At 37.5% G+C, this 13126-nt stretch overlaps 1 protein-coding gene across 1 annotated transcript in view; it reads left to right on the plus strand.

The window, feature by feature from the left end:
* MAN1A1 (mannosidase alpha class 1A member 1) overlaps positions 1-13126 on the plus strand; it is a 151808-nt gene that overhangs the window by 64132 nt on the left and 74550 nt on the right. The window contains exon 4 of the mRNA XM_059828836.1: positions 277-357. Within this exon, the coding sequence (XP_059684819.1) occupies positions 277-357 (81 nt within the window). The remainder of the gene's footprint in view (positions 1-276; positions 358-13126) is intronic.

Below are 13126 nucleotides of genomic sequence, written 5' to 3' on the forward strand. Positions count from 1 at the left end.
CAGGTGGAAGAGATGAAAAGTTAAACAGGATGAGGATAATGGAGAGGATATTTTGTTAACGTGAGGAAGAGAAGTACTTTAAAATGCCTGAAGTTTGCTTATGTTGGCTTTCCCTACATCTTCTGTGTTTTGCCATTGACAGCTGTTGTAGCTTAATACCTGCATGTATATTAACAAAAAAACAAAAACAACAAAACAAAACAAAACACAAAAAACAACCCCAAAACAGTACAGAAAAGTATCAGGGAATAAAACTGTGTTTGTTTATTTCAACAGAATGCTGAAATTTCGGTATTTGAAGTGAACATCCGTTTTGTCGGTGGCTTACTTTCAGCTTACTATCTTTCAGGAGAAGAGGTAAGATATTTCCACATGGCTTACCTGAAATATCATCATTTAAATAAGTAGTTAACTTTTAGTTTAATAATTTTATTTCTCAGTATTAAACTTGTTTAGAACTTTGAAAATGCCTTGTACAGCAGAGACCTGTCCAAAGGATTTTCTTGCTTCTACTACTGTTGCTTTGTATAAGTCTTAAAACTGTGAAATAATTTTTTTTTTCCTGAGTTGAAACCATACCCAGTACATTCTTACTGGGCTTTGTGCTGGAGTGTGTAATTACAGAGTTCCTGTGCCATGGTGGTGGTAGATTAGGTGCATCGGGTACCTGCTTCACAAGTTGATTTGGAGCATATTGTTTAACTCCTCTAAACTACACTTCTGGTGGCCCTGTTGGCCTTCCTGAAGCTGAAGCTTCAACTCACATGGAAAAGACATGTTAAGAATGAAAGGATAACTGGTAAACCTATAGATGTGAATGTCTTTAAAGGATTAATATCCCATTAATCTCTATTGCCTGTCATGGTTTCTGGAGAGGATGAAGAAGCAATTTCATCCAAGAGCTTTGACTAATGCAATTATTTCTGTAATATATTTAGAGAAGGCTATACTAAGTCACAGGTACTGTGATATTTTAAATTTTTAGCTTGGCACTTGAAAAGTCTTTAATCTTACTAGTTTAAATTCTTGTTCCTGTCTCTGGATTATAGTAGTATTTTATTGTAGGATTAAGACAAATTAATACTCCTTAACCATAAGTTGAATTTATCATTGGATTTCTTTAAATCCAAAGCAATTACTGGTGGAAACTCTGCAAAATCCTAAAGACGTATAATTTTCGTTCATATGTAAATTCCCCAGATACTGGATAAAGCTCTGTTTTGAACCTGTCACTTTAAATTAACTTAAATTCTATGGTGTGCGTGTTGGCTCCTGTTAAAATTTATGATTTTTTTAAGGCAGGTATGATTGAGTCATGTACCTGACAAAGCAGTTATAAGGAGACAATGTTTCTCTGACACTTTACGTCTTAAGTAGACTTACCCATTTATTTCCCATGATCCTGTCCTGAGTGTAGGTGGCATTGAAAAGATATTAATATTTTAAAATATACAGGTTTTTGTATTTTAACTCTTACAATTTTCTGGGAAAAAGTTGCACTTGGACACATTTCAAATTCACACTTAACAGTAATGAAAAAAATTAAGAAGTGCTTGGTAGCTGGCTTCTTCATCTTTACTAAATATTGTTTTACTTAATGTTTCATCTCCGACTCTTGAAGGACATCACTTGTCTTCCTACATAAACTCAGCAACCAGAAATAAGCATATCTAAGGATGAATAGAATTGAAAGCTCTTCCTTCTGTGATTAAATAGTTGTATCTTTCACTGCAGATCTACTTCTTGCAAACAGGAATGAACTTTTCCAGTATAACCTATTGCCACATTTTAATTAACCGGTTGTGACAGAAGCAGAGGATGCTTCTTGGCAGACAACAAGCTGGTAGAGGACTGCGTGTGAGCCTTTACATCAAGCGGCAGTTGTCTGCCAAGACATGCCTGAACCATTTGTCATTAGTGCAGATTATTGCATATGTATGTTGATGGTTTATATCTTTTGTCTGTTAATGTGCAGGCTCACTTTCAATCGGTGCATATAGTTTCTCCTAAATAACACCTAATCATTGCTTCTCAACCATTCCTTTCACCTTTAGAGAGGCAGTTTTATCACCACCTCTTGGACTAGATTGATAGCAACACTGGTTTTCAGATACAACTCTGTTATATAAACGAAATGAGGAAATATTTAAAACAAAAGATGGTGTTTCACAGAATGCATAATTAAGTGGAAGTCTTTGCAGCATAATATTAGTGAGACTGGATGCTAATGTCTGTTCTAAAATTGAATGGACTCATTAATGAAAGTAAAATGGGCCCCTGAACACAGCGATGATGTCTATGATCAAGGAGGGTCCTGAGCTCTTGCAGGCTGGGAAAGACACCGTCCATGCTTGCCACTGGTTTTCATACTCTTTGATAGACATCTGCTGTCTGAGACAGAATGATGTTCCTAAACTAACAGTTGTCCTAGTGGCTTAGAGAGTGCAACTCAGCATGCTCTGCCTTTATCAGATTTGGAGAAACTTCCCAATTTGTCTCCTAAATCCAAGACACTGAAGCAATAGCCAGCCGCTGCATATGGGAGGAGCGGGATGCGGCCATTCTGAGGACAGAGGGCCGTGCAGCAGTGGGAGGTTTCCCACGTTGTGTGGGTCTGTCCTTCCCTGGTGGCTGCTGACAGGTGTGGAAAGGACTATGGTCCCGAGGCTGGCTGCCACCCTAGAAAATATATCTTTAATCATCCTTTACTGCATTATATTAGTGGGCGTTCCTAAGGAGGTGGAACAACCTGTATGCAGGCTGTTTGGAGGGTTAAGCTTTCTCAGTTAAAAGCTCATTTTATTCTTTATCAGATTAACTATTTAAAAATCTTATATTTGCTGTACGCACCTATCCATATCCTAATTAAAGAAAGCTATGTTTCAGTAAAAGAGGTGACGGAAATAATTATTGTTTGTACTTCTGAATTACATTTCCATGGCTAATGATCCAAGGCTGCAACATATTGTATGTTCCATAATAATTTGTAAGTCTAACTAATCATGATTAAAGAATATCCTATCATACCGAGTAGTTCCTAAAACATCCTGCTCGCATAGTAGTTTATTTAGATAAAGGCACTAATGTGAATAATTTTAAAAATGAACAATTGAGTACTTTGCCTCTTGATGACTGTGTGGTGCTTACTTGCAAGTAGAGCTATGAGATGCATTATATTAAACTTCCTAGAATTTCTGCCTTGCTAGAATTAATATGAAATGCCTAAAACTGCTAGAACAGTATCATATACTTTGTCACATTTTTTTGGTATTTTATGATTGCTGTTTAAACCCAAGCTAGAAAGAATTCCAGTCAAATGTCAAACTTCATTTGTACAACAGCTACAAATACCAGAAAATTTGATTTCAAGGCAAGTAACTTTTGAAGGACTGGTCTTTTTTTCTTTGAAGTCCCTCACAGAAATAGTACATGTGAATGCTTCCCTGTATTTTTCCATGAGTCAGTGGCTATAAGGGATTATTAAAAATAAGTCTGGCTCCTTTAAAGCAGTGCTAGTATTGATTTGTTGTTGTTGTTGTTGTTTATTTGTATGAAAGCATCTGGAGGAGCCTGTAATGTGGTAAGTTTAAACCATAGGAACAGGACAGATTTATTTGCAAACTTTCTTGATGGTTTTGTTTAAATTAAACCTGAATTCATTAGTAGACATGTGATTTCTCTTCTAAGCAACTTGGTATGTGACGTTTTTTGTTTTCGTACTGGAAGATAATGTCTGGTAAGGGAGAGATTTCTTTTACAAATGCTTTGTGGTACTTACAGTCTGATGTAAAATTCTGGTATGCCAAGGGTCAGGAGTACTACATGCAATAAGGTCCCCTGTTCTGCAGACCCAGATAGTTTTTATTTTTTTCCTCTTGCTTAAAGCACACTTCCAAATGCAGTCTTATAAGGAGATAATTTGCTAACTTTTGGAGGAGGACAACAATGTGTCCTCTAACAGCAGCTAAGACTTTTCTTGGAATTCATGGAGATGGCAAACATTAGTTCAGAGCACTGTAGTATTCACTGTTGGGAATAACTGTGATACTGGTGCTGAAAGTCATTGTAAGTGCATGGCACTGCTTGTAGAGAATATACAAGCCTAAAGACTTATCTGACTAGCTCTTCTGCTTTACTGATAGCTAGTTCTTATAGGTACTGCTAAAGCTGTGTAATAAGGGGACTGTTCTACTTGAAGGTTGGTTCCACAGTCAGGGAATAGATTGCATAGGCAGAAATAGAAGGAGCTTTTAATAATTGCTGTTTGTATGAGTAGCAAAAAAGTAAATCTAAAATGCTCCGAAGTGAATAAGGAGCATGTGAATTTCAGATCCAGCTGGTAAGTTCCCAGGTTCCTTTGAAGCTTTTCCATTTCTTGAATGGGATGAGTACTTTTTTACCCCCCAGAGTTAAAGTATTTTGGGTTCAGCAGCTGTTCTTCCTGCATAATATAACCTTCTCTTTTCTAGGACTAAAGATAGTTATCTTCACTGGAGGAAGAGAAAATAAAGTTGATAATGATGTTCCTATTGCCATTTCTCTCCATGGCATGAAGCAGAAATGTGACAGATTTTTTTTTTTTTTTTTTTTTTTTGTTCTGGCAGTTTGCTGTTTGAAGGAACACAAATTTATCCTGATCAGGATGAAAGAATAAAAAAACCCACAACAAACTGTTCTTCATGATGATAAATGTTGGACTTTCTGAGTTTCATCTATTACTCTCTACCAACTGTTAATTAGAAGTAAAAAAGAAAAAAAAAAAGTGATGACATATCACCTAATTAGTTTATATCTGCATTTAGAATAGGAGTTACAATGCCACTATTCAACCTCACTTCATGATCTTGGCCTCCTGTCTGACTTCAGGCCTAATCATTGCCCACTTAAAACAACCATCCATCAGCGATGGTAGTGCTGTCTTATTAATGAGGAGCAGACATGAAATAATGATGCAGATGCTATTGATCTAGAGCTGCCTTTGCCAGGCTGACCGCAAAACGTTGCTGACTTCATACAGTGCTAAGAAATTCTCCAGAATTTAGCTGTAGCTATTTTTTATCTGTCTTTCCCTCTCTTGCAGAGGTCTCCCTTCATAGAGAATATTTAAATTCCGTGAATACAAAACAATGTAATTCATCATTTAGCAATCTTGAATAGTAGGAGGATGAAGTTTGTCCCCTATACAAAGGTATTGGCCTGTTTCTGCAAATCAGGAATGTAAGTTCCAGTATAGATGCCTTGAGGATCTTATCTCACCAGTGTGAGAATTGACCGCATGTTTTATCTCCCACTTCCTTTCACTGAACTTGACACTAATTAACAAGAGGACTTTTCCTTTTATGTCTTGGAAGCTTGATTTCTAATGCTTTTTGAAACTCCAGGCATACTGTGTCAGCTTGATCACTTCTGTGTGAATGCCACTTAACTCCTCCTTAAGCATCTTCACAGACTGGCAGTAGAATTCCCTGTTTGGTAGAAACTAGCAGACCGCAATCGCCTGTAGTTTTTCTGCAGCCCTGTTTTCAGATTTGGGTCCTGTTTGCCACCTACTATCCATCTGCTGCCGCTTTAAGTGATACATCAGTACTTCAGTGGTGTCATGGTTTAGTTCCTTTAGAGCTCTGAAATGATCTTGACAATTTGTTTCATTTTTATCGATGTATGAGGTTTTTTTAACTTCCATATTTCATAGAATCCTGGAGTCATTTGGCTTGGAAGCGACGTCAAGAGGTTACCTAGTCCAGCCTCAATATTGGGACAGTATGTTAGGCTTGTCCTTTTAAGAATCTCCTTGCATGGGAACCTGCCTATGCTCTTCAAGGCTGAACACGGGGCCAAATTTAGCTTTTCCGCAATGACTTTGTTTCATGCACTGTGCTCTTTTGCACAGACATCTCTTAACTGTTCCTCCTGGCTCTCTAGCAGGCCTCATGTTTCTCTTTTTGTTTTTTAACTTCAAAAACTTTACTTCAAAAATTACTTTTAGCCTGACTTAATAGTTTTTCATTGAACTTGTCAGACATTATCATTTGCTGTATTCCTTAATCAGACTTAATGTAGTTTTGCTTTTAATTCCCTTCTTTACAGTCACACCAAATGAAGATAGTAGTCATCTGAGCCTTTTGATTTGAGAATCTTATGACTCTGAACCTCATCTTCTATCCTCCAAGCAATCTCCAAGCTTTTTAGCCATTTGGCTGTTCCTTTCTAAGTTTGTTTCAGCTGGTCTTCTTGATTCTCTTTCCAACCGTAAACATTACCAAAGTGAACCTTTTGTTTATAACAGCATGTTGAATTGGAGCATGTGGCCCCTGTTAGACAGTAATATGCCAAACTAACTCAGCAGCTACTTTTTCTCTTAAAGACTCTGAGTTTCTGCAAGAAGCTGTCATTACAGTGTATAAAAGCATGGTTTATGTCTGCTCTGATGTAGCACTTAACAGCCTACTCAGGGACAGGGAAAGATTTAAAATCTCCTCTGTTTCCCACAATCACAGTCTGTAATCTCCATTAGTATTTCAGTCTCTTCACCACCTTTAATAGGTCTAACACTGTTCTCTTTCTGTGCTAGCTGCATCAAAACGTACTGCAGAATCCCCGTGGATTCATATTCTGGAGATAACCTTGACTCCTAAGATTTTCTTTGATTAGACTGTTCTTCTGCTGTTCCAAGCAGACTGCCCTTCAGTCTTCTATTTCTGTCTGTTAAGTTCCTGCAGTGCAATTATACTGTCGCTGTGGATGAAGCCCATCTCTGTTGAATAGGTGCCTATACTCCAAAAGCTTCCTCATTCCTAATACTGCTGTCCCCTCTCTCCCAATGCTACTTGCTCAGCTGCTCTGTGCAACTCTGCCTCTCAAGCTGGCCCCACACGTAATGCTGAGGAAACTTCAAAGAATGGTAGCAAGAGATGCTGATTGCCAGCCTTGCACTTAATTCAAATTTTGCTTCTTGGTTTTCCTTCTTTTCCCTCTGTGCTTTGGAGTTACTGATACCACGTATACATACCACGACTGGGAACTCTTACTCAGCTGTAAGTACTTGAAGCCTTGTGGAGCCTCTGCCACCTGTACACCAGGCACACAATCAACTGCCATCACCAACAATTTTTGTGCCTCATAATAAAGACGCTCAGGCTACTCTTCTAATGTAAAGTGAAAATAGTGGCAATTTACATTAATTCAGTGAATTCCTGTCTGCTGGAGTTCAGCAGTGGGTATGTTTCTCTTTCAGATGTCTGTCATCAGCATGGATATCCACAGCAGGGGGACAGAGCAGCTATGGTGGTAGCCTGCTGCAGCTGCCATACCTAAGCCTACTAGCCTACTATGAAACCAGGAGCCAGAGCCCTGACTTTGGTCTGAGAAACAAGAGTTTAGAACTCTGACCTGTACATAACCATATTCTTCGCTTCTAGTGGTTTCCCTTTTGTGGTTTGTTTGGGGAGTTTTTTCAAAACAACAAAAAAAATTGATTTGTGCCACGGCAAACTTACTTGACACATTTTTGCATTCATGCATTGACTTTTGAAATAACTGAACAGAAATGCTTTATTGCTCATTACATTAAACAAAAATCCTTGCTTACCTCCAGACTACGGTAGTCTGATGCTAAAGCTGGTAAACTGTTAGGAGAATGGATGATAATGAGAGCTAAGTAATATCTGTTTGTGATTGTAACAGCTGGTGTGTTTGACATGAGCTCGTGAGCGATATTATTAAGTAGAATTCGAGCAGCTGAGAGGGAGATGGTTTGTTTGTTCTGAGGATTTGGCTCTCAACCAGCTTGTGCAGTTTCACTTGATTGTGGTTCTACAGAACAGTTGGAGACGGCATGTCTACCAGAAATACTAGGGTGGGTGCTTTCCTTTTAAGCAGCTGCTCTAGGTAGACTCGAAAGAAGAGTTCTTTGCATGTGGGTTAATACACTATACAGAAGAAATGATATGCTATTAGCAGTGTGTCCAGAGTCACAAAGAAATTCAGTCTCTAAGACGTTTGTCTCTTCCATTTATCTCAATATTCAGTTCTGTCATTTTGCAGCATCAAATGCAATTGCAATGATAAAGCAGAATAAAAGGAAAGCAAAAACATATTGCCTGAAGAGTTAGTGGGATTGTCTTGTTCTGCAAATTTAATAAACGATGTACAATGTATGGTTAAATACATGGTTCTGTGGAGCCATTTGCAAGAAGTGTTGAGATTGTTGCAAATATACTGTCTAAAGAATAATCCTTATATATAATTTTGCAGCCAAGAATCTGCCTTATTTCTGCAAATGAAAGCAACATAAAAATATCTCAGTCGGTGCTGACAGTGGGAATAGATCAGCATTAATTTATCCTCCTTTAATTCTAGGCTATATAAAATATTTGGGAAAGTATATTCTCTCTGTGGATGTATTATAAAAGTTCAATTAGGTGATAAGTAATAAATGTTATTGAATCATCGTACTGATTTTTTTTCCCCAAAAGATACAAGTAAAAATAGTATGTGCTTGCATTTTACTCTGGGCATGGAGTAACTCTTCATTTCTTTATCTAAACCTTTCACAATGTTTAGCTAGTTTTTGTAAGATTCCATTTTATGCTTTGTCTCTATAGACTGAGTCTGATCCAGAGGTTATTTTTCATTAAGTTGGGAGTTAAGTAGATGATAACGTCCTCTCCTTATTACCTTGGAGAAGATAAAAGCATAAACCATCCAGTAGAAGATTCCCATGTTTTTCATTCTGTTGGCAACTACTAAGGCGTTCCATCAGATTCCCCAATCTGACTTTAGCAAAGAATCCATCTACTTTTGTATCTTTTCGCAAAAATTTGAATTACTTCTATTAAAGAATATGTAAGCATTAATTAATTCTAAGTATTTTAAATACAAATCAAGTGAATAGAAGTTTATGATGAAATTGGGAAAGCTCCTCATCCAATTTGGAAGGCCCACATTAGAGATTTGTTACAAAACGCCACTTTATGCCACGTGCAAGTCCTGCTGCTTCAAGCTAACTGAAAATCATTGAGAAAATTGAATGCCTGAAATCAGAAGGAGACATCATTGCTGTTCTTGCATGCCCTTCATGCCTCCAGCAATAGGTACAGATAACGGCATCTCTGCTGCAGAAGAATCAGATACTCTTTTAGTCTCCTTTGGATTTAGCAATACATCTTGCTCAGCAGATCAAACCTGAAACAGATGCAAACAAGGTTCACCGGCTTTAAGTTAGCATGAACTCTTGGGATCAATTTATGGAGAGTGCTAATTGGCCTATGTATTTTTTTGGCAGGACCTATTGTTTGTGCTTTTCAAACAACAGAAATCTGAAAGATATGAAAGGAAAGATAAGGAGGGAGCTTTTTACCAGGTCTTTGGGAAATTGCAGGAATCCACATGCCATTTGTTTGCCATTTGTTTGTAAAAATGCAACAGTTGAATAATGTTGATAAATGTTGTGGTTGAAAAATGAGTGCAGTTCCTGTCTCTCCTGTGCCAAAAGCTTCCCTCTGCCATACACAGACTGTATTTGCACCCTATGTGCAAAAGATTGAGAAGGAATTTGGAAAAGATGTTCACATGAAAAATCCTGTGCCACTTCCAGCACAATGGATGCCAAGGGGAATTCAGGTTTTTGGCATGTGATTGCTCCTAAACAGAGCTGTCATGAAGCATTCGAAAGACAAATCTTTGTTTTCCTCAAATCAAGGAATAAAAGGGCTCATTTTGCATAGGCCTAAGTGCATAGAAGTGGGCAAACTGCAAACTTTTCCTAAGCCCAGAGACTGAGAAGAGGATGAACAAAATCACTTCCATGAAGATTTGAAAGGTGAAAAAGAGGAGTAGTATGTAGTGCCAGTGTTTAATATAAATCTTACTTGCTTTCCTCAAGGAAAAATAGTTTAGGATGTATTTAAACAGCAGATTCAGTTTCTTAGCTCACGTTTTACATTGCAAATCTTTTGTCAACAAGTATTATACTTTTGTATTCCCACAGGTGTTATCTGGTCAGCTATCTTACTGTTTAATTTTCTAGTAAAGCATAAGATATAGGAGAGGTCAGGAGGTGGTAAGATATTTTGAAGAACTTGAATTTTGTTTGATGTGTTCAGCTCTGATATTCTTCACTCAGCACCTTTGTTTATGGTAACCCACCTGACCTTGATAACTCCTTCAAATAGTAGCTAATTAAGACAGTACAGTATGAGGGGACTCTCATCACTCAGCTACACGAAGGCTCAAAAGCTTATTTTAACATCCAAAAAAACCAACCCTATGTAAACTGACAAAACTCTAAAGCAAACGAGGAAGCTGATTCCAGCAGCAGTGTTACTGGAGTAGAGTCAACCTTCAGTTAACAGAAAGCAATCTTCCTTCTGGCATCAAGGGCCAGTTCTGTTGTTTCTTCTGATTCAGATGCGTTGAACTACCAAAGAGGCTCTGTAACTAGTTAATATGAAGAACTAGATGTGTCTGGTTTGTTTCTTTTCTTCAGCCTTTCGGCAGTCATCTGCTTTTGCAGGCTAAGCAAAATAACCACACTAGTTGTTTTTGGAAGCTGATTCAGTCCAGTTAGTGCTTTAAAGTTGGGTTGTCCCTTGGGGGGCAAGTTGTCCTTAATTTTTGCAAGCATGACTAGATAATTTTACAGTCCAGTAGATCCTCAGGATCATCATGTGAAAAGGATATGCTGTGAAATTCATTCTCTTCTATTTTCCTTTGAAAACTCTTTTCTGTTTTCTTCAAACCAACAGCTGCAGAACAAAGTCAGCAGCTCACAATGCCGTTTCTTAAAGGATGCTATTTTCCCCAACTTGTTCTTAAAAACACTATTCATAGTATACAGACAATTTCAATCTTTTTCCTTTTATCATGCAAAACCAGTGAACTCAAACCTTCTCATCAGCATTTGTTGCTTGTAGGGTATTTCTTACAACGATCATTCAGTCTACGCTCAGTCTTTTCTCTCCAGAGTTGCTTTTATTTCCATTTATGTTCTAGAGGGAAGAACAAATAATATTCCTGATTTCAGGCAAGATCAATAACTGCTGAGATGCTCTGGGCAAACATTGCCACACTGCTGCAGGAGACTGTGGGGACGGCACTCCTCGCGTCTGGGCAGACTTAAATGTCCGATGTTAAATGTCATCAGCCTTTCTGATTTGCTTGAAGGTTGTGTGTTAAGTTAGTAAGGTTATTAACTAACCCAAGGCCAAAAGTAAAGACTTGCTGATAGAGCGAGAACTCCTTGCTCAACCAGTTTTTTCTTGACAGACTATGACAGTTGGTGATAGAAGTAATGAGTGTAGCTGGTGCTAAGATGCTTCTTTCCTAAATCATACTTTTAAGACTTTTTTTATATCTAGTTCCAACTTGAAATTACAGTTAAGGTACTGTAATGTTTTAATTTACATACCATCAAATATAAAAATAATTTAATGAAGCCTGCAAACTATTCTCTCTAGGAATGGCTATGTGAAGTGTTCAGTCAAACAGTAAAATAAAACACTAAAGCCATGTCATGAGTTCTGGTAAAAACGGTGAGAGTTTACATGACTGTCATGTCTTTTTTTCTTTCCCCTTGCTGGGGTGGGGGGGGGGGTGGGGGGTGGAAAGCAATGTAATGCTACCTATATATTCTAATACGCATACTTGAAATCTTTATGAATACTTCTAACCATTATTTCCTCCAAATATACAGTGCATTAAAAAATAATATTAATCTTTGGAGAGAACATCTTATGGCTGTTTAATTATAGGAATGAATTTGAGGTTTAACTGTAAAAAAGGTTTTAACTGCAGGGAATTCAGAGAAGCAGTTGAATTGCTCATAAATTTATGACTTGCTGGCAGCACTGCTCTTCAGTCAGAGCACTTGTTTCTGACTCTTAAGAATTGGAAATGTCTGCTTGCCTCCTTATATTTTAGTCACTTTAGTTTTATGGCTTGTCCAGTAAGAGAAACAGTCTTACAGTAAACAGAAAGGAATTGAATTAGTCTGCCTGATGATTTAACTTACAACATAAAAGCAGCGTCTTAAATCATAGTTCTTCTCTCTTGAAGCCTCCTGTTTGGCTTACATAAAAAACTACAAGAGAGTTCACATTTCTTATGTTTAATTTAAGGAAAATACACAAGCACTTTATTTAGGCTCATTTTGGATGTGCCCATTATTCATTAGACAATTCAGTGACTATTGTCTTTCAGAGAAATCTCAACAATAAGAAACCACTGAGTTAAGAAACCATCCTCTTCTTTTCCTGCTATACAAAAGAAGGTTTTTCTTGTTACATTACTTATATAAAAAGCCAGCTAGATGGTGTGTCAGAGGTCTTGTGGGGGAAGGAACCTGCAGAGTATGCTAAATTTTAACACGTTCCTCTCCCCTGAAAAATAACTTCTTAGGAATGCATCATCGGTGCAACTGCTGGTGTTACAAAACTCACCTGTCACGGAGTCAAGCTAGGCTGTTTGCACAGTTGCAAATCCAGGCTGAATTTAACCAAATGGCATCTTCTCAATCCCATTGTTTTTAATGGAATTTGCCAAAACAAATGAAAGAATTAGTTTCTATGATGTTAGTGGTTGTGACAGTCATCAACATTTACTTGTAATCTGAGAAACCACTGAAACATTAGGGCCAGAACAGATAAAACTCATGGTTCCTTTTCCATATATATAAAAGTGAACCAGAAGTAGTCTGTAGTTGCTGGTGGCAGAGAAAGATCAGTGAGAGAGTTTTGTGATCAAATGGCTTGTTCCTAAGTGATCCATGCTGTAAATCTAACAGAGTGACAGTTGGCACTGTCTTTGTACTTGTGATAATTTTACTTTTTAAGATATTTATGATGTTTCCAGTATCTGAGATGGCAAAATCTGGAAATTCCTGTGTCAGCTTCAATCCTAGTATAAGGATTAAAAGAAGCGCTTTGCCATTTAAACGTGGGACAGTCTTAATATATAACATTAATTTGCAGTGAATACTCATTATATTTGGTGAATGTTTAAAGAGTAGAAGAAACACTCTAAAAGAGTTTTTAATTTATTCTTCTTGTATCCATGAACACATCAAATTAGTGGTCAGTGGAATTGTCCATGCATGAAGAGGAACAGAGGATCTCTAGTAAAGGACGTT

This window comes from Gavia stellata, chromosome 2 (assembly GCF_030936135.1).
Source record: "Gavia stellata isolate bGavSte3 chromosome 2, bGavSte3.hap2, whole genome shotgun sequence".
In the NCBI taxonomy this organism is placed as follows: domain Eukaryota; kingdom Metazoa; phylum Chordata; class Aves; order Gaviiformes; family Gaviidae; genus Gavia; species Gavia stellata.